The 19893-nt window shown below is 37.7% G+C and overlaps 1 protein-coding gene and 1 pseudogene across 10 annotated transcripts in view; both read right to left on the bottom strand.

The window, feature by feature from the left end:
- UNC13B (unc-13 homolog B) overlaps positions 1–19893 on the bottom strand; it is a 207791-nt gene that overhangs the window by 165749 nt on the left and 22149 nt on the right. For 7 of the 10 annotated variants that reach the window (XR_014058950.1, XM_081507724.1, XM_081507735.1 and 4 more), the window contains exon 2: positions 1865–1894. The exons of the other annotated variants lie outside the window; for them this stretch is intronic. Coding sequence is in view for 5 of the 7 variants with exons in the window: in XM_081507724.1 (XP_081363850.1) it covers positions 1865–1894 (30 nt within the window). In the remaining 2 variants the exon portion in view is untranslated. The remainder of the gene's footprint in view (positions 1–1864; positions 1895–19893) is intronic. 10 annotated transcript variants of the gene reach the window in all.
- On the bottom strand, positions 2170–3878 carry LOC145539649 (glycine cleavage system H protein, mitochondrial pseudogene; annotated as a pseudogene).

Raw genomic sequence — 19893 nt, 5'->3', positions numbered from 1 at the left:
GGTAGTAGCAATGCAGTATACCAATGAGCTGTTTTCTAGCATAGGATTTTGTACTCCATTCGCCATATTTAACCATAGCTGGCCAGACCAAAACGAGATGCCATCCAAAAGCGGCCAGTCAATTAATGAGCTAACCAAAAGCTGAGACCAATATGATTCCCTCACAAAAGATTTTCAATAGAGAAAATAGAGCAATAGTGACAAATGACTGGTGTAGAAGCTCAAAGGAGAGGCACATAAATTCCACTGGAGTAGCTATTATGGGGTATATGCAAGAGAGGTAAGCATAAAAAGCCTGCTGGAAGAGAAAGGAGAGCAAAAAAGCTTCTCAGATAGAGAAGTCCTAACTTGCAGCCACTGGAGAGAGCAGTAGGCTCAGAAACTACTTTAGTTTCTGTTGCATCCAGGTTTGGTTTTTTAGATTTTTCTTGGGTTCCCAGTATGTTCTCTTCCCCCATAATCCACAGTACTCTCCTTCTGGCCCCGGCAGTAATCCGAGTAAGTCTTTGTAACTAACTTGATATTCAGTTAAGAAAATGTGTATTAAAATAAGGAGATGTGGAGAAGGAAATGGCAACCCACTCTGGTACTCTTGCCTGGAAAATACCATGGATGGAGAAGCCTTGTAGGCTACAGTCCATGGGGTCGCAAAGAATTGGACACAACTGAGCAACTTCACTTCACTTCATAAACTGATATGTATCACTGACCTAATAAATATATTTAAAAAAAAAAATAAGGAGATACCCTTGTCACCTTCACATGAGCAAAGATTAAAAAATTTCATGCTATTTAATGTTGGTAAGGATTTGAGAAAATAAACACTCTTATACTTCTGGCCTGATATAAGCTAGCAAAACCTTTCAGAGGCACAATTTGGCAGCAGCTACTAAATTTGTTTTAAATGCATACTTTTGGCCCAGCAATTCTCTACTTTTGGACTCCAGCATACAGATAACATTTTCAAAAGCAGGCACTAATAAATGCATTAAGAAGATGTATTGCTTATGGCAAAAAAATTGAAATGACCTGAACATTCAATCAGGGACCTAGGGTACAACAACATTCTGTATACTTTTTTTTTTTTACACTAGGTTCTTGTTGGTTATCTGTTTTAAATATAATAGTCTGTGTACAATATTTTGAAAGAAAGAACCAGATATTTGTATACACACACACACACACACAAGAAAAAACTTTTATGATGTGTTGTTGGGAAAAAAAGCAGGTTGCACAAAGACATGTGTAGCTGATTCATTAGTGTATACATGCACATACACAGAAAAAGTCTGAAAAGGTGTAGAAAAACTTCAAAACAGTTACTTCTGAGAAGTAGAACTAAGTTAGCCAATAGGTAAGGAGACTAACTTTTCACTAGATTGATACAGATTTCTTTGATGTTTTATAAAAGCACTGGTTTTTTTTTCCAACTTTTTGAGGTATAATTGGCAATTAAAAATTGTATATATTTAAGGTGTACAATTTGATGATTTTGTATATGTATACACAGTGAAATAATCACCATAATCAAGAAAATTCACATTCCTCACCACCTCATAATTACCATTTCCTCTGTTTGTGTGAGAGCTGAGAACATTTAAGATCTACCCTCTTAGCAATTTGAAGTATATAATATTTGTTAAACATAGACACATTATTATACATCAGATTTCCAGAAATTATTCATTTTGTATAACTTTGCACCCCCTTGACCAACATCTTTCCATATTGACTTTTTAATTAATTTAATGAACGTAGTGAATTTAACTAATGAATCAAATGACATTTATGTTTTTTTGAAAGAATGTTTTTAAATCATAGCAAGGATGGGGAGAAGTATGGAAGAATTAAACGTTGGCCTTACCTGGTGAACCCTGGAATTTGGCTCTTTTAACTGCAAGAGAAAAAAAGAGGACACCATGAAGAATAACTGCAAATTAATTTATTTAACCAGCATTTCTTTAGTAAATTAGGATGTGCCAAGATTAGAGTCAGGACTAGATTTTTAAGCCCAAGTCATTAGAGAAAAAAAGCTGAGACTTCTAATCAAAACTTGAATGCACCGAGTTAGAAGGGTCCTTAAAAGTCATCCAATCTAATCTCATACTCCAAGAAAACACCTTTTTTTGTTTGTTTTGTTTCAAACTAGTTTATTTAGGGGTTCCATTTTCACTCCTCAATAGATTTTATGTGTTTCTTATATGCTTCTTCACTCATTAGTTCATCTGGTTCTGAAGGGTTACTGAATGTCATCTTGATCAGCCAACTATCTTCATAACAAGATTTGTTGACAAGTCCTGGATTTCTGCTAGAGCTTTATTAACTTCAGTTACTTCTGATAGAGGAGAATAGAGTTCACTAGCAGTTTTCACACTTTCCAAAGCACAAAACTCTTCTTGTTCAATTTTGTCCCAACTTCAGGCAGACTACAATAAACAACATCTCCCAAAACTTCCTGTGCAAAATTGCTGATTCCCACTGTTCCAACACTGTTTTCTGTTACCCATTCGTGTTTTTCTGTGAATTTCCAGACCCGACAGCTGAGCTGGACGGGTGCGCAGCGCCTGCTCGCAGTCCCCTGGGCCACGGCGAGCAGGGCGCGTCGGGTGTCGAGACGAGCAGGGCGCGTTGGGTGTCGAGATGGCGCGCAGGCTGCCGACCGCGGCCGGCAAGCTCCGGCACCCCTCGGAGCGCCATGTTGGCAGGGGTGCAGAGTGTCTTCCTCGCAGCACCTAGAGCACCCCAGCCGGTGGGGACGCGGCGGGAACAAGAAGACATCTCTTATAGCCTCCTGGCAAAGAGGTCAAGTGAACTGAATTATTCCTATGGCAGGCACCCAAATTCATGTCAGATAACTTTCTGAGATTTAAATTATTTATATTCCTTATTTAAAACCCATCATAGGAGAAGGCAATGGCACCCCACTCCAGTATTTTTGCCTGGAAAATCCCATGGACGGAGGAGCCTGGTAGGCTGCAGTCCATGAGGTCGCTAAAGAGTCGAAAACGACTGAGTGACTTCACTTTCACTTTTCACTTTCATGCATTGGAGAAGGAAATGGCAACCCACTCCAGTGTTCTTGCCTGGAGAATCCCAGGGACGGCGGAGCCTGGTGGGCTGCCATCTATGGGGTCGCACAGAGTTGGACACGACTGAAGCGACTTAGCAGCAGCATAGGAACTTCTCCATTCCATTCATGCCAAAATAAGAGCTAATAGGCTAAATCTGGGACAAGTTTTAAACAAGAGTGAAAAGTAACTTTTTTCTGGTAATAAGCAGATATCAGAAGAATTCCTGTTCAAATAAAAGCTATCCAAACTAGAAGAGAAGAGGTAAAACTGTCATTATATGCAGATAACATGATACTATATATCAAAAACCCTTAAGGCTCAACACAAAAACCACTAGAACTGATAAAAGCATTCAGCAAGGCAGCAGGATAGAAGATTAACATACAGAAACTGGCTGCATTTCTTTACACTAACAATGAAATATCAGAAAGGGAAAGTAAAAAAACAATCCCTTTTAAAATCGCATCCAAAAAAAAAAAAAATACTTAAGGTACTTCCCCGGTGGTCCAGTGGCTAAAGACTCCATGCTACCAATGCAGGGGGGCCAGGTTTGATCCCTGGTCAATGAACTAGATCCCACATGCTGCAATTAAGAGTTCACATGCCAAAACTAAGACCCCGTGCAGCCAAATAAATAAATATTTTTTTAAAAACAAAACAAAACTTAAGAGTAAACCTCACCAAGGAGATGAAAGGCTTATAGGTAGAGAAATATAAAACAGTTACAAAGGAAACTGAAGATGATTTAAAGAAATGGAAAGATACCTTATGCTCCTGGATTGGAAGAATTAATATTAATATGGCCATACTACCTTAAAGCAATCTGCAAGTTTAATGGAATCCTTATCAAATTACCCATGACTTTTTCCACAGAACTAGAACAAATAATCCTAAAATTTATATGGAATTATAAAAGATCAAGAATTGCCAAAGCAATCCTGAGAAAAAGAACAATGTAGGAGGCATAACCCTCCCAGACTTCAGACAATACTACAAAGCTACAATCAAAATGGTGTGGTATTGCCACAAAAACAGATGTGTGGATAAGTGGAATAGAGAGCCCAGAAAATAAACCTACATAGCTACAGGCAATTAATTTTTGGCAAAGGAGACAAGAATATACAATGGAGAAAAGAGTTTCTTTGGCAACTGGTGTTGGAAAAGTTGGACAGCTGCATGTAAACCAATGACATTAGAACACTGCTTCACTCTACACAAAAATAAACTCAAAATAGTTTAAAGACTTAAATATAAGTTATGATACTATAAACTCCTAGAACAGAACATAGGCATAACATTCTCTGACATGAAAAATACCAATGTTTTCTTAGGTCAGTCTCCCAAGGCAACAGAAATAAAAGCAAAAAATAAACAAATGGGATGCAATCAAACTTATCAGCTTTTGTACAGCAAAAGACATCATAAACAAAAAGATAGCCTACAGAATGGGAGAAAATACTTGCAATTTTCTGACCAAAAAGGGTTTAATTTCCAAAATATACAAAGAGTTCATACAACTCAATAACAAAAAACAAACAATAAAAAAATGGGCAGAAGACTTTCTAAAGAGAGATTTCTCCAAAGAAGACAATGAGATGGCCAACAAGCACATGAAAAGATGCTCAACATCACTAATTATTAGAGAAGAATGTAAATCAGAACTAAAATAAAGTATCAGAATGGCCCTCACTAAAAAGTCTACAAACAACAAATGCTGGAGAAGGTGCAGTGAAACAGGAACTCTTCTACACTGTTGGTGGGAGTGTAAACAGGTGTAGTCACTATGGAGAACAGTGTGGAGGTTCCCTAAAAATCTAAAAATAGAGTTGCCATATGATCCTGCAATTCCACTCCTGGGCATATATTTGAAGAACTATAATTCAAAAGATACATGCAAGAGCCAGTTTATTTTGCTATACAACAGAAATTAACACAACATTGTAAAGCGACTATACTCCAATAAAAATTAATTTTTAAAAAAAGATACATGCACTCATATCCTCATAGCAGCACTATTTACAATACCCAAGACAGGGAAATACCCTAAATGTCCATCAACAGATGAATGGATAAAGATGTGGTACAAGACATACAGTGAAATATTACTCAGCCATAAAAAGAATGAAATAATGCCATATGCAGCAATAAGGATGGACTTTGAGATTGTCATACTAGGTGAAATCAGAAAGAGGAAGACAAATACCATATGAAATCACTTATACGTGGAATCTAAAATATGACACTAATGAACTTACCTATGAAACAGAGACTTACAGACATAGAGATCAGATTTGTGGGTGCCAAGGAGGGAGGTGGTAGTGATGGGATGAATTAGAAGTTTGGGATTAGCAAAAGCAAACTATTATATATAGAGAATGGATAAACAACAATGTCCTATTGTAGAGCACAGGAAACTATATTCAATATCCTGTGATAAACCATAATGGAAAAGAGCATGAAAAAGATTGCATATGTATGTATAACTGAATCACTTTAATGTACTTCAGAAATTAACACAGCATTGTTAAGTCAACTATACTTCAATAAAATAAACTGTCTTTTAAAAAAGAGAGAGAGAGAGTGTTCCATCCAAATGATCACACAAAGCTTGGTTTCCAAAACATCAGTGGAGAACTGCCTAAGACAGAATCCCACACTGGGACTGTAGCATGCTAGCTCTTAGGAAAGATCAAAGACCACACAAGCAGGAAAATTGCTCAACTCCAGAAAGCATCAACTATCTTTCTGTCAAAGAAGATTAAGCCTAAATGCCACAGGGGGAAAAAAAAGAGAAAAGGAAATCCTAAGACACAATGCTACTTAGGAAACTCAGAGTACAGATCTGCCATTATCCTTGTTCTGCATTACAACTAAAAGTGTCATCGTAACTGACATCCAAGCCTTGCTTTTTCCAACAGATGGGTAATTCAGCACCTTTTGCAAGGCTTTCTCTATTGTATTAGTGCCAAAATCTATTCCTTTTCATTCAAAGTATGTCTTCCACTAGACTCTCCCTTTTAGCCTTATGTCAATTTCTCTTGATTATTCTTCAATTTCATTTAATTCATGACTTACTGTAAAAGCTACAGTAATCAAGACAGTGTGGCAGTACAAGGAAAATAGACACAGCCCAATGGAATAAAATAGAAATATATCCAAGAATAGCATAAAATATACAGTATAATGATATACATTATAGTAAAATAACACATATTATCCTTGCTTCATGCCATATGTAAAACTTAACTTGAAATGAATCCTAATCAACATTCTAGCAAGTTACTTTGTGGATACAGATAAACTGATTCTAAAGTTTATATGGAGAGGAAAAAGACTCAGAGTAGTCAACTTAATATCGAAGTAAAAGAACAAAGTTGGATGATTGACACTACCCAATACTGACTTTTTATAAAGTTAATAGTATTTAAGACATATAGTATTAGGAAAAGAAGAGACAAACAAATCAATGGAACAGAACAGAGAGCTAGAAATAGGCTCATGAAAATGTAATCAACCAATCTTTAACAAAGGAGCAAAGGCAATAAAATGGAGCAATGATAGTCTTGTCAATAAATGGGGCTAGGACAAATGGATATTAAAATACAAAAAATGGATCTAGACAAAGACCTTCACGAAAATTAATTCAAAACGGATCATAGACACAAAGTAAAACATAAAACTCCTAGAAAATAACATAGGAGAAAAAAACCTAGATAAATCTAGGGCATATGATGGATTTTTTAGTTATAAGAGAAATAATTTGTCAAAGAAATAACTGATAAGCTGGACTTCAATAAAGTTAAAAACTGCTCTGTGAAAGACAATGTCAAGAGAATGAGAAAACAAGCTATAGATGTGTATTTTGCAAAAGACACATATGATAAAGGACTGTTATTCAAAATATATACAAAACTCAAAACTAAGTAAGAAAACACACAATCTGATTTTAAAATGGGCAAAAGACCTTAATAGACACCTCACCAAAAAAGATACACTGATGGCAAGTAATCATATGAAAAGATGTTCAACATCATATGTCAGGGAATTATAGATTGAAACAACTATGTACAAAATGGTGTTAAACAAGAAAGTAATACTGCATTAAATGCATGAGGTGGCTATTTGTCCTCTGGGCTCCCTAATATCAAAATACTCTCCCTCTTCTGAAGAAATCCCGAAAGAGGGGGGAAGCAAAACCTTACAACTCACTGCAGAAGTCAAAGGTGGGGGGCGGGGGGGAATAAATAAATAAATACAAAAATTAAAAGGGGGGGGGGCGGGAAAAAAAGAAGTGAAAGACAACAGATCGAGGTATAGCAATCACATGCTCCCAACCTGAATCTTGAGGGGCTGAAACAAAGATGCATGGCTGGTTAGAGAAAGTTGCAGAAAAGTTAGGATTCCAGTAGAAGAGCATAAATGTTCACGGTAGTAGAGTTCTGAAAGACAACCGTTTACATCCAATTATATCAGAACACCAAAATGGACCATTCCTGTTCATGGATGTTGGGGTTTTATGTCAATTTCCCTTTTTAATCTCCATTTTATAGGTAAGGAGAAACTTGAGCTCAGAGAGGTTCTATGGCTGAGTCACATTAAGAATCAACTGGGAACATCACATGGATTAAATAATGGAGCCAGATAAAGGATTCAGGTCTTCTAACTCTTGTGTCTAGTTCTTTCTATTTCACCAGAATGCAGCCACAGAGGCAGCTACAGCAGGAGGAAGAGAAGGAAAAAGAAAAAAAACGTCGTCCCTACCCTAAGGCAGGTGAGAGAAACAGCAAAAACAATCCAAGCACATGGAGGGAAAGCGCTAATCATGTAACTCAACTTAATGTAAATAGAAATGTAATGTAAACCAAAATGTAATGTTAAGATAAAATATGCCAAAGAGAAAGGACAGATGAGTAAGGCTGGGATTAATAATCAAAGATGTTAACAAATAGACAGAAGTAGTACTGGGATTAAGGAAATGGATAAAACATAGACAGGCAAAGAAAAGAAGGAACAACATTTTTAAAAAAGGCACAGAGCAAGTATTTCAGTCCAATGAGAGGCAAAGTCCATTAGACCACAAAATCTCTAAGAGTTTGAGTACCAGGTCCTGGAGGCTGGTCGGGCACAAGGCTAGAACAAGGGACTTACGGTATCCTAAATCCAGAACTTTTCCTATTTAATTTCTTCAAGAATAAATCTTTCTGGATCTCCTGCTTTGTAAAAACAGCATAAGAGAGAAGAGAGGATACGAGGAGAGTCCAGAAATAAAACGGATATGTTTTGTTCCTTTTTAGTTTCCCCCAGGCATTGCACATCATTTTTATCATCACCTACTCCTCAGGGAAACTGCACCAATATGCTTTCTCTCCCATCACTGTATTATATGAAAGTCCACCTTTTTAAAATCACACACTCCTTCAATAATTTAACAAAAGCTACATACCTGCTCTCCAGAAAAATGCACATACATCTGCAAAACACTGTGCATATCAAAGGGAAATCCATGCAGGTTAAATTATCTACTAATAAAAATGCTTTTTCCTAACATTACCAATGTTGCTGTTCTCATTGAATTTGTTTTATTAATTATGTATATATGTATATTTTTCCCCTACTTTATATCTGCAAAACTCTGCTTTTACTCATTTGTCTTAAGCTTATTTTGTCTATTTAAACAGACTAACTACATGGTTTTTGCTCAACAAGTATCTCTGGAATTGGATGGAAACATTGCTAATTCAGGGTCTTTTCTAGGCCTTTGAGAGAAATCACAGTCAGAGGAAAATGTGGGGTTTTTTTTAAGTGTTTATCATTATGAATATACAGCACCTAAAAACTGAGTGTTTTCCAATATTTCAATGATATCTCTTAAAAAGCTACATTAAGCCTAGATAGCAGTGGTGCAAAAGCCACAGCTGCTAATGTCTAGGAACTGGGAGTTCTTGATTCTAGACATGGCTTTGACACTGTTCATTATACCCTTAGACAAAAAGCATAACTATCTTAGGCCTCAAGGTTTTCAGATAGAAATGAAAACTATGTTTGTTCTTGAAAATGAAGATTTTTGTCAATCTAGTTTCTGTAAAATAAGGTGAAAAGGAGATAAAAGAAATGATATGGAAGGACACTGAGACATAAAATATTTCAATTACCATTTAAAAATTAACTATTTTCATAAATTACAATGTTCTGATGATCAAGTTACATGCACCAGATTTGGGCAAAAACAACAGCATGGAAATTCACTTTTAAAGAAACATCAAATTGTGCTTGGTGTTACTTGAAAAATAAAATCCTCAGAATTCTGGAGGCCTAGTTTTACTAATTTATTCTGAATTTTTATATTAATACCTAGAGAGTAACAAAGACTGTTTCAGCTGTCACTACTTTAACCTTAGAATACCATACTAAATTTGACATCCATTTTATTTTTTTATTTGTAATAAAAATATATGTGCACACTTAAATATCAAATACTCTGTAACTATAATGTTATAATGTACCTGATACTTCAGTTAAAAAAAAAAAGAGCACCTGGGGTAGGAGTTGACTTCACCTCAAACAAGAAAAGATTAGGAGCAAACAAACTAAATGAAACAAAATGAGTTCTCTGCTTTCTAGTCTTCTTTAGCTGTTCTGACCAATTCTTTTCTCCAAAATGTAACTGCAGTTTTAAGCAAACCAATTTTGTAAAAATACACACATAAATAAAATCAGGTGCTAAAACTGAGATGACACAAGGGTTGAAATTATCTCATGAGGATTTTAAAACAGCTATCATAAAGATACTTCAATGAATAATTACTAACAAATTTGTAATTGAACTAAATAATTGAAAAGCTGGAAACTCTTGGCAAAGAGTTTATAAAATAAAGTGACAGATTTTATTTTCTTGGGCTCCAAAATCACTGCAGATGATGACTGCAGCCATGAAATTAAAAGACGCTTACTCCTTGGAAGAAAAGTTATGACCAACCTAGACAGCATATTAAAAAGCAGAGACATTACTTTGCCAGCAAAGGTCCATCTAGTCAAAGCTATGGTTTTTCCAGTAGTCATGTATGGATGTGAGAGCTGGACTAGAAAGAAAGCTGAGCGCCGAAGAATTGATGCTTTTGAACTGTGGTGTTGGAGAAGACTCTTGAGAGTCCCTTGGACAGCAAGTAGATCCAACCAGTCTATCCTAAAGGATATCAGTCCTGAATATTCATTGGAAAGACTGATGCTGAAGCTGAAACTCCAATACTTTTGCCACCTGATGTGAAGAACTGACTCATTCGAAAAGACCCTGATGCTGGGAAAGATTGAAGGTGGGAGGAGAAGGGGACAACAGAGGATGAGATGGTTGGATGGCATCACTGACTCAATGGACATGAGTTTGAGTCAACTCTGGGAGTTGGCAATGGACAGGTAGGCCTGGTGTGCTACAGTCCATGGGGTCGCAAAGAGTCGGACACAACTGAGCGACTGAACTGAACTTGGCAAGGAAATGAAAGATATAAAGAAGAACCAAGGGTCAGTTTTAGAACTAAAAACTACAGTAACCAAAATTAAAAAACTCAATGGATGAGTTTAAAAGTAGTGAAGTTAACTCCTACTCCAGGTGTTCTTTTTTTGATTGAAGTATAGTTGATTTACAATGTTGTGTTAGTTTCTGCTGTACAGCGAAGTAATTAGGTTATATATCTATTTTCATATTCTTTTTCATGACAGGCTATTGTGCGTGTGTGTGAGCTCAGTCACATTCGACTCTTTGAGACCCCATGGACTGTAACCTGCCAGGCTTCTCTGTCCATGGGATTTCCCAGGCAAGAATACTAGAGGGGGTTGCCATTTCCATATTGTTTTCCATAGCAACTGCACCAATTTACATTGCCACCAACAGTGCAGGAAGGTTCCCTTCTCTCCACACCCTCTCCAGCATTTGTTATTTGTAGATTTTTTAATGATGGCCATTCTGACCAGTGTGAGGTGATACCTCATTGTAGTTTTAATTTGCATTTCTTTAATAATTAGTGATGTTGAGCATCTTTTCATGTGCCTGTCTTTTTTGGAGAAATGTCTCTTTAGGTCTTCTGCCTATTTTTTATTTTTTGGTTTTTTTTTTTTTTTAAACTAAGTTGTACTACCTGTTTTATATTTTGGAAATTAAGGCCTTGTTGGTCACATCCCTTTGAAAGGGATGTTAAAACATAACAGACTGATCAACAAACTTGTTATCTGTCTAAATATGAAGTTAATTTCGAGGTAGTTTTTTCAGAGTCAAAGCTGAGAGGAGCTCCAGCTCCAGCACACAATCCCTCCTTATCATCTAATTCCATGCCACTAACAGGTACAAAAAGCAAAAAGTAAAATGCACAAAAAAGAGATAATCATAACTGAACACAAGCTCTTTAAGACTCCGTCAATATGAAAACTCTGGAAGTCAAAGTTAAAGAGAAAATTCAGGGGCTTTCCTTGTGGTACAGTGGCTAGGACTCTGTGCTCCCAATGCAGGGGTCTGGGTTCGATCCCTGGTCAGGGAACTGGATCCCACATGCCGAAACTAAGAGTTCAAATGCTGCAACTAAGACCTGGTACAGCCAAATAAATAAATAATAAATTTAAAAAAAAAGAGAGAGAGAATGCACAGGCAGAAGAGCATTTGGCTCCAGGATGCTTACAATTAAAAGTAAAAATAAGAGATTGTTTCTCTTTTTATTTGCACTATGCCTAATGCTCAAAAACACTAGAACTTCACTTCCTGAGTTTCTCTGACCTTGCTGAAGAATCAAATCTACAACTGGCACCCTTGAGATTATAGGAAATAATCTTATTCACACTGACTCTACACCCAGTGACCTGGTTCCTCAGGCGCTGAGAATGGCTAACCTGCCTTGTTCTACTTTGTCCTTCTCATGAAATAATTCCCAAAGCCTTGTGGCACTAGTTCCCCTGTTTGCAACCTCCTGTTTTAGAATCTAGCATTAAAGAAGTGTCACTTGTCAAATACAATAACCACCATTTCTTTTTTACTAAAGAGCTAACATTGTAAAAGACAGGAATCATATATAATCCTACTGTTCTGTTTTCAATCTGGTATAGTATGTATTTTTAATATAGTTGCAATTATTATGGTGTATTATATGTTGATGGTATGATCATTCACCTAGAGCCAGACATCCTGGAATGTGAAGTCAAGTGGGCCTTAGAAAGCATCACTACGAACAAAGCTAGTGGAGGTGATGGAATTCCAGTTGAGCTATTTCAAATCCTAAAAGATGATGCTGTGAAAGTGCTGCACACAATATGCCAGCAAATTTGGAAAACTCAGCAGTGGCCACAGGACTGGAAAAGGTCAGTTTTCATCTCAATCGCAAAGAAAGGCAATGCCAAAGAATGCTCAAACTACTGCACAATTGCACTCATCTCACATGCTACTAAAGTAATGCTCAAAATTCTCTAAGCCAGGCTTCAGCAATACGTGAACCGTGAACTTCCAGATGTTCAAGCTGGTTTTAGAAAAGGCAGAGGAACCAGAAATCAAATTGCCAATATCCACTGGATCATCGAAAAAGCAAGAGAGTTCCAGAAAAACATCTATTTCTGCTTTATTGACTATGCCAAAGCCTTTGGCTGTGTGGATCACAATACACTGTGAAAAATTCTGAAAGAGATGGGAATACCAGACCACCTGACCTGCCTCTTGAGAAACCTGTATGCAGGTCAGGAAGCAACAGTTAAAACTGGACATGGAACAACAGACTGGTTCCAAATAGGAAAAGGAGTATGTAAAGGCTGTATGTTGTCACCCTACTTATTTAACTTACATGCAGAGTACATCATGAGAAACGCTGGGCTGGAAGAAGCACAAGCTGGAATCAAGATTGCTGGGAGAAATATCAATAACCTCAGATATGCAGATGACACCACCCTTATGGCAGAGAGTGAAGAAGAACTAAAAAGCCTCTTGATGAAAGTGAGAGAGGAGAGTGAAAAAGTTGGCTTAAAGCTCAACATTCAGAAAACTAAGATCATGGCATCCAGTTCCATCACTTCATGGCAAATAGATGGGGAAACAGTGGAAACAGTGGCAGACTTTATTTTTGGGGGCTCCAAAATCACTGCAGATGGTGACTGCAGCCATGAAATTGGAAGATGCTTACTCCTTGGAAGGAAAGTTATGACCAACCTAGACAGCATATTAAAAAGCAGAGACATTACTTTGTCAACAAAGGTCTGTCTAGTCAAGGCTATGGTTTTTCCAGTGGTCATGTATGGATGTGAGAGTTGGACTATAAGGAAGGCTGAGTGCCAAAGAATTGATGCTTTTGAACTGTGGTGTTGGAGAAGACTCTTGAGAGTCCCTTGGACTGCAAGGAGATCCAACCAGTCCATCCTAAAGGAGATCAGTCCTGGGTGTTCACTGGAAGGACTGATGTTGAAACTAAAACTCCAATACTTGGCCACCTGATGCGAAGAGTTGACTTATTGGAAAAGACCCTGATTGCTTGGAAAGATTGAAGGTGGGAGGAGAAGGGGACGACAGAGGTTGAGATGGTTGGATGGCATCACCGACTCAATGGACATGGGTTTAGGTAGACTCCGGGAGTTGGTGATGGACTGGGAGGCCTGGCGTGCTGCAGTTCATGGGATCGCAAAGAGTTGGACACGACTGAGTGACTGAACTGAACTGAACTGGATGTAAAGATGCACCAACTGTGACAGCTGTCAAACAACTGAACACAGGAGTTGACTCAGGCATTCTGACTGGTTAGCAAGATGTCCTTTTCCTTCCCTCTCCTTTATGATCAACTATCAAGTGGCAGACCATTTTCTAGTGCAGCAAAGGTAGTTACACAAGCAGACTCATTCTTTAGGAGAAGGAAGGACTATTCTGATACAAAGCAGCAGTGTGGCCATACCAGATCTGAACCTGACACAGCAGCTTTGCCAAATACAAATAAAAACTCTACACAATGAGAAATTTCCCCTAATAGAATGATTTTCAGCCAAGGCTACTCCTCATTTCCTGAGGTTGCTGGCTCACTTAACTGGCACTCAGGGCCCTATGTGAAAATCTAAGCAGAGGCTTCTAACAGGAAATACAGAATGAGGCCATTTAGGAAATATCCTGTTTCTAGAGGGGGAAAAAGCTACATATGAATGAATATCTCATTATTCTTGGGTGGAAAAAATTTTTTAACCGTTTTTAAGAAGACCATGAAATGATTGTAAAACAATGTAATAAGAAAACAGCACTCAAAAGTAACACTTAAAATTACGTATTGAAAAAAAAAAAATGGGCAGTATTTCACAGCTTCTAAGTATTTAAAACATAGAGTCACAAAAGCAAAATGAAAGACTAAAATAATAAGGAAGTCTCCTAAGAGGCAGATTAAAAGAAAAAAAGCAGCTCAGTGAGATATGAATATTAAGGCAAACATAAGAAAAATTATCGGGGATTCCCTGGTGGCCTAGTGGTTAGGATTCCAGGCTTTCACTGCCATGGCCTATGTTTTATGCCTTGTCAAGGAACTGAAATCCTATAAGCCATGCTGTAGCCAGAAAAAGAATAAAGTAATAATAAAAATTACAATTGAAAGAAAAGAAAGAGGGAAATTACCAAAAAATTCATTAGACATATAGAGGGAAGAGGCCTTTCAACATTGAAGAAACTGAAATGATGATTCAAAGAAGAAATTTAAGAAACTCTCCAAAAATGAAAAAGAAAAAAAAGTGAAAAGATTAATAAAATTTTAAGAGGTGAGGGGAAAGGAGAGAGAGACAGTAGCAGAGCTCTAACACACGAATAACTAGAGTTCCTGAAAAATGATACAGGAACAAATGGAACAGAAGTAATATTCAAATACAGAAGAAAGTTTTCTTCAGATGAAGAAAGAGCTCAAGGGTATCAGATAAGATTAATGAAAAAAAGAAGGGATCAGTACCTAAAAATACTTTAGTGAAAAGCACCATCTTATCGACATTCTTCTCAAGACAATATGACACAAAAAACGGCAATCCAAGGATTCTATACCTAGCTATGTGGCATTCACCTGTGAAAAGGAGTCCATCCTGCTCTAGGTGCCTTGCTAAAATAAACACTGTATCACTGACGCTGAGCAAAGGAAAGCAACTCGGTGCAGTTCTTCACGTATTTAAGTACCTACATCTACAACACGACTCCATCATCCTCTTCCTCTTTAATTAAATCATGAGTGACCATCAGCCCCAAGGGCTGTCAATTAGTAGACTACACAGCTGTTCAACAGATGTTGTGAAAGAAAAACTATGCTAGAAGTAAGTATTTATAAGGGATAGTGACTGACCAAATCAATCAGCACCTCACTTAGGGGAGAGAAATGTGAATCACACAGACACGTCTGAGAAAAGTGAGAACAAAAGTGGAAAAACAAAATTAAAGAGAAAAACCAAACAATTATTATGTCTCCACTCCACAATGACAAATTTCTGAGGTTCGAGTGGTAACAAGATGGCCTGTTTATTATGATTGCATGCATCCTGAATCTTTTAGCTCCCCAAGTAAACTCTATTCTCTTGAGGGACTGATTCCTGTTCTTCCCAGGAAACCTAGTTGTGTGGCTTGGCTGGTTTTCACATGGCTAAGCTTACATTTGACTTATCTTCATATCTTTATTCTTTATGTATCTTCAGAAGTGAGGGGAAAAATAGTACATTTGAGGGATCTACATTGGTAGTTTGATTACAGTTGGAACCTAAAGAGTGGGGACAGAAAATGGCAAGAGTGAAGGCCTGGGTTCAAACCTTGGTCAGAGAACTAAGATCCTGCAAGCTGCATAACGTGGCCAAAAAAAATTTTTTTTTTACTTTAAAAACCTTAAAAAATAAGTTCTCCTTAAAGAAACTTCTGGTGGGAAGGAAGGGAGACTGCTGTTTGTCCTAACAAAATGTATAGTACTTTACTGCCTGACCCTTTAAATGCATAGAATTTTGATCAAAATTTTTTTTAAAAAAAGCAATGTCTGGCAGGAAAGAGCAAAGCAGAAAAAAGTTAAAATACAGATAATAGATATATGAGGATTAAGTTAATAAAGGTAAAACACTTAGAACAGATTCTGGCACATAGTAGGCAGTCAATAAATGTTAGCTATGATGATGACTGTTAATATTGTTATCAAAAAATGGCAGAAAGTAAATTGTGCAAAAAAGAAAATCTGTTAATAAACATACGACTCTTGTCCTTAATAAGGACATTTCACAATACACTTCATTTCCACATGTTTAAATACTCATTCTTACACCAAACATTAATATTATCTCTCTTACTAAATTTCCCAAATTTTTTCCAACATACTGTTAGTCAAAAATAGCATCCTTGCTCCAAATCCTTACAGCAGTTTATATGCACCTCTTGCTTTCTATCTCCCCCTGGGAATTATTCACACCAAAATCTTAACTCCTATAATGGGCAAAAACTCTTTTAAGGCCAGAATTGTTTTTTAACTCATGAGACAATTCCTTTTTTGAAACATAACACTCCCCTCCCCCAAACAAATACCATAAGTACTTCTTTGTAACAAGACTTTCTTTGGTAAACAATTTGGTAACTACCAATTCCTTCACATAATTAGAAAATATGAGCCTTACATATAAAATTGATTGATGCAATGTAATTGTAATAAGGCAGTTTTGAGTTTAGATGCCAGTGCTACACCTAAAATATAAACATGGAATTGGCTTTTACTTACATATTTTTAGGAGTAATGGGTTATCTGTGCCCAATCCTTGGATGCATAAACATATTAAAGAGTAAACTCCAGGGACTTCCCCTGGTGGTCCAGTGGTTAAGACTCCTCACTTCCAATGTAGGGGGCATGAATGCAATCCCTGGTTGGGAACCTCCATATGCCACACAGCATGGTCCAAAACAAAAAGGGTAAAGGCCACATCTACTTGGCCCCATAAAACAGAAGGATCAATGGCCATTTCTCTGGGACAGTTAGAGACAATAGAACTAATAGTTGAAGAACTGAGGTTCTCTGGGGACCCAAATGCAATCAGATGAATTCTACCCATCCTTCTCTGATGTTGACATAGATAACAAAACAAAACAAAACCCTCCATTTTCATAGATGGCAAAGGAATCATCTCCTTTTTCTCCACTAGATCTTAGGAGGCAATATTAAAAGTTGCTTATGGTCTATCCAGACTTTGTAAGCCTGTATTCTCTGTACAAAGGCCAACTAATTTAGAGGCTCTCAAACATTAGTCTTTATTCAGATTAACCCAAATGTACATCATACATCAAGTATATTTGGCACTAGTATATATAAGTGGAATATAAATTTAAAAACAGGTCTATTGGGACTTTCCTGGTGGTCCAGTGGCTAGGACTCCACGCTCCCAATGCAAGGGGCCTGGGCTCGATCCCTGGTCGGGGAACTAGATCCCACATGCCACAACTAAGAGTCTGCATGCTGCAACTAAAAAAGATCCCACATGCCACAATGAAAATCGGAGCTCCTACATGCCACAACGAAGACCTGACACAGCCAACTAAAAATAAATTTTTTTAATAAATAAATAATAAAAATGGGTCTCTTAAAGTCTGTGGGAAAGTAGATGTAGAAATAGAAAGTTGCAACACAAATGCTACAATGGAGATAAGTACAAGACATTGGAATAGAACAGGATTATAGAGATGACAGTGAGATCAGTGAAAACAATACCTACAACTAACATTTTTTGAAAACACAGTGCCACTTAATCCCTTAAATGCTGACTTCAATCCCACAGAAACTCTGTGAGATAAGCAGTGGTATTATTTTCATGTTACACGTAAGGAAACTGTGTTTTGGAGAGGTTAAACCAATTTGCTCGGGTTACATAGCCAGTAAGTAAAAGCGCAGGGGCTCAAACTCAAGCAGTTTGACTTAAAGACCTATCTATATTCTTTATCACCATGGTAGGTTGCCATTCTCCTGGTCTGGAGAGTACAGGTATCTTTCCAGAAGGTATCCTTGTTAGCTTCCTCCATTTTGAACGGAAGCAGCTCAGGAAGGGCTCAGTAGGTGGCACCATTATGTGACAGGTATACACTAGAGGGCTTTACTGAGAGGGTTGGAAAGGCTTACTGACTTTACATGAATGTTTTAATTGGATCTGGGTTTTTAAAATGTATTTGTACCTCTCTTTTGAAGCTTTTCTGCCTGCTGCTAATGACGTCCTCTGTGTGTATGCATGTGTGTGTGTATTGGGAAGGGGGGAGTAGAAATATTGTATAAAAGAATTTCTTGTTATCAGAATGTCAGCTCTCCTAACTCAGGAATGAAACAAATTTAAAAAGCAACAGATATACACTGGGAAGCCACTGGAAGATCAGGGTAGAGGGTGACATGATCTGATTTACATTTTTAGAAGACAGCTGTGATTACTGTTTGGAGAACGTACCTCAAGGGAGTACAAACGGATGAGAAAATATGTGTGTTGGATAGCTATTGCAATGGTCCAGACAAGAGATGATGGTGTTTGCACTAATGTAGTGCAGGTTGCTGTTGTTTAGTTGCTAAGTCGTGTCTGACTTTTTGCGACCCCATGGACTGTAACGTAGAGATGGTGAAAAAGATCTGGGAAAATAAAGTATATGAAGGATTAAGAATTAGTTTCCAAAGCCAAGGCAGAGTAGATGAGCATTAGTAATCTCTGGTACACAGATGTTTTTACATTTCAGGTTCATTCCTTCAACATTTATTGACGGACTACTGTCAGGCACTTCGCTGAGTAACACAGAGATAGATAACCTCTCTACCCTCAAGGGTCTCAATCTCAGGCTAGTACTGGAATGGCTGCACCAGCCAATGTGCTGTCAATGCCTCAGATTCTGTTTGACTCTATCAAAGCTGAATGACATTCTCCAATATTAAGATCAAATCAACAATGTAATTTGCATTCAGGACCTTGAAGGGTTACAGTAGTCAACATCAAAAAAAAAATCGAAACAAGCAAAAGACCTGATATTTTCAGCTCAGCCCCCAAATGTTTGCCTCGGCTCATCTTAAACACAATTTCCCAAACTATAACTGAGCTCCTTAGTTTTCACTTCTTACTTTCATGATCTAACTCCTCCCCACAACTTGATGGTTGGTGCTGCTTTTCTAAGAAGGCAGACTGAAGGAACTACAAAATTATGAGACTGGAAAATAGTAACTCTCTCTGTACTCGTTCAAGATAGCACTGATAATGCCTCTTTCTTAGAAAGCCCCTGTGGTCCTATGGAAATAAGCAGTGCTAATGCCAGAAGAAAGGAATCAAGGTAGCTTCTTACACCTGGATCTACTCTAGGATTTAAAGGTACAAGATAAAAACCAGCTGCTGAGACTTCCTCAGTTCCCTACTTTGCTCACTGAAGCAGGAAAGCAGAAAGTAGATACAGGATCAGGATAGAAGCCCTGGCTAAGAACAAAGAGCGTGTATTAACCTGAATCCCCTTCATGAATCACAGCCTTGTCATGGCAAAGGGGCTTGCACAACTCAATGAAGCTATGAGACTTGCCATGCAGGGCCACCCAAGACACACAGGTTATGGTGAAGAGTTCTGACAAACTGTGGTCCACTGGAGGAGAGAATGGCAACCCACTCCAGTATTCTTGTCGAGAGAACCCCATGAACAGTATGAAAAGGCAAAAAGATATGACACCGAAGATAAGGCCCCAGGTCGGAAGGCGTCTGACATGTTACTGGGATGAGATGGTTCGATAGCATCACCAACTCAACGGACATGAACTTAAGCAAACTCCAGGAGATAGTGGAGGACAGAGGAGCCTGGTGTGCTGCAGTCCATGGGGTCGCAGAGTTGGAC

The sequence above is a fragment of the Giraffa tippelskirchi genome, chromosome 1 (genome assembly GCF_054371585.1).
Source record: "Giraffa tippelskirchi isolate mGirTip1 chromosome 1, T2T-mGirTip1v1.2.pri, whole genome shotgun sequence".
NCBI classification, from domain to species: Eukaryota; Metazoa; Chordata; class Mammalia; order Artiodactyla; family Giraffidae; genus Giraffa; species Giraffa tippelskirchi.
This window is presented reverse-complemented; position numbering and strand designations above follow the sequence as displayed.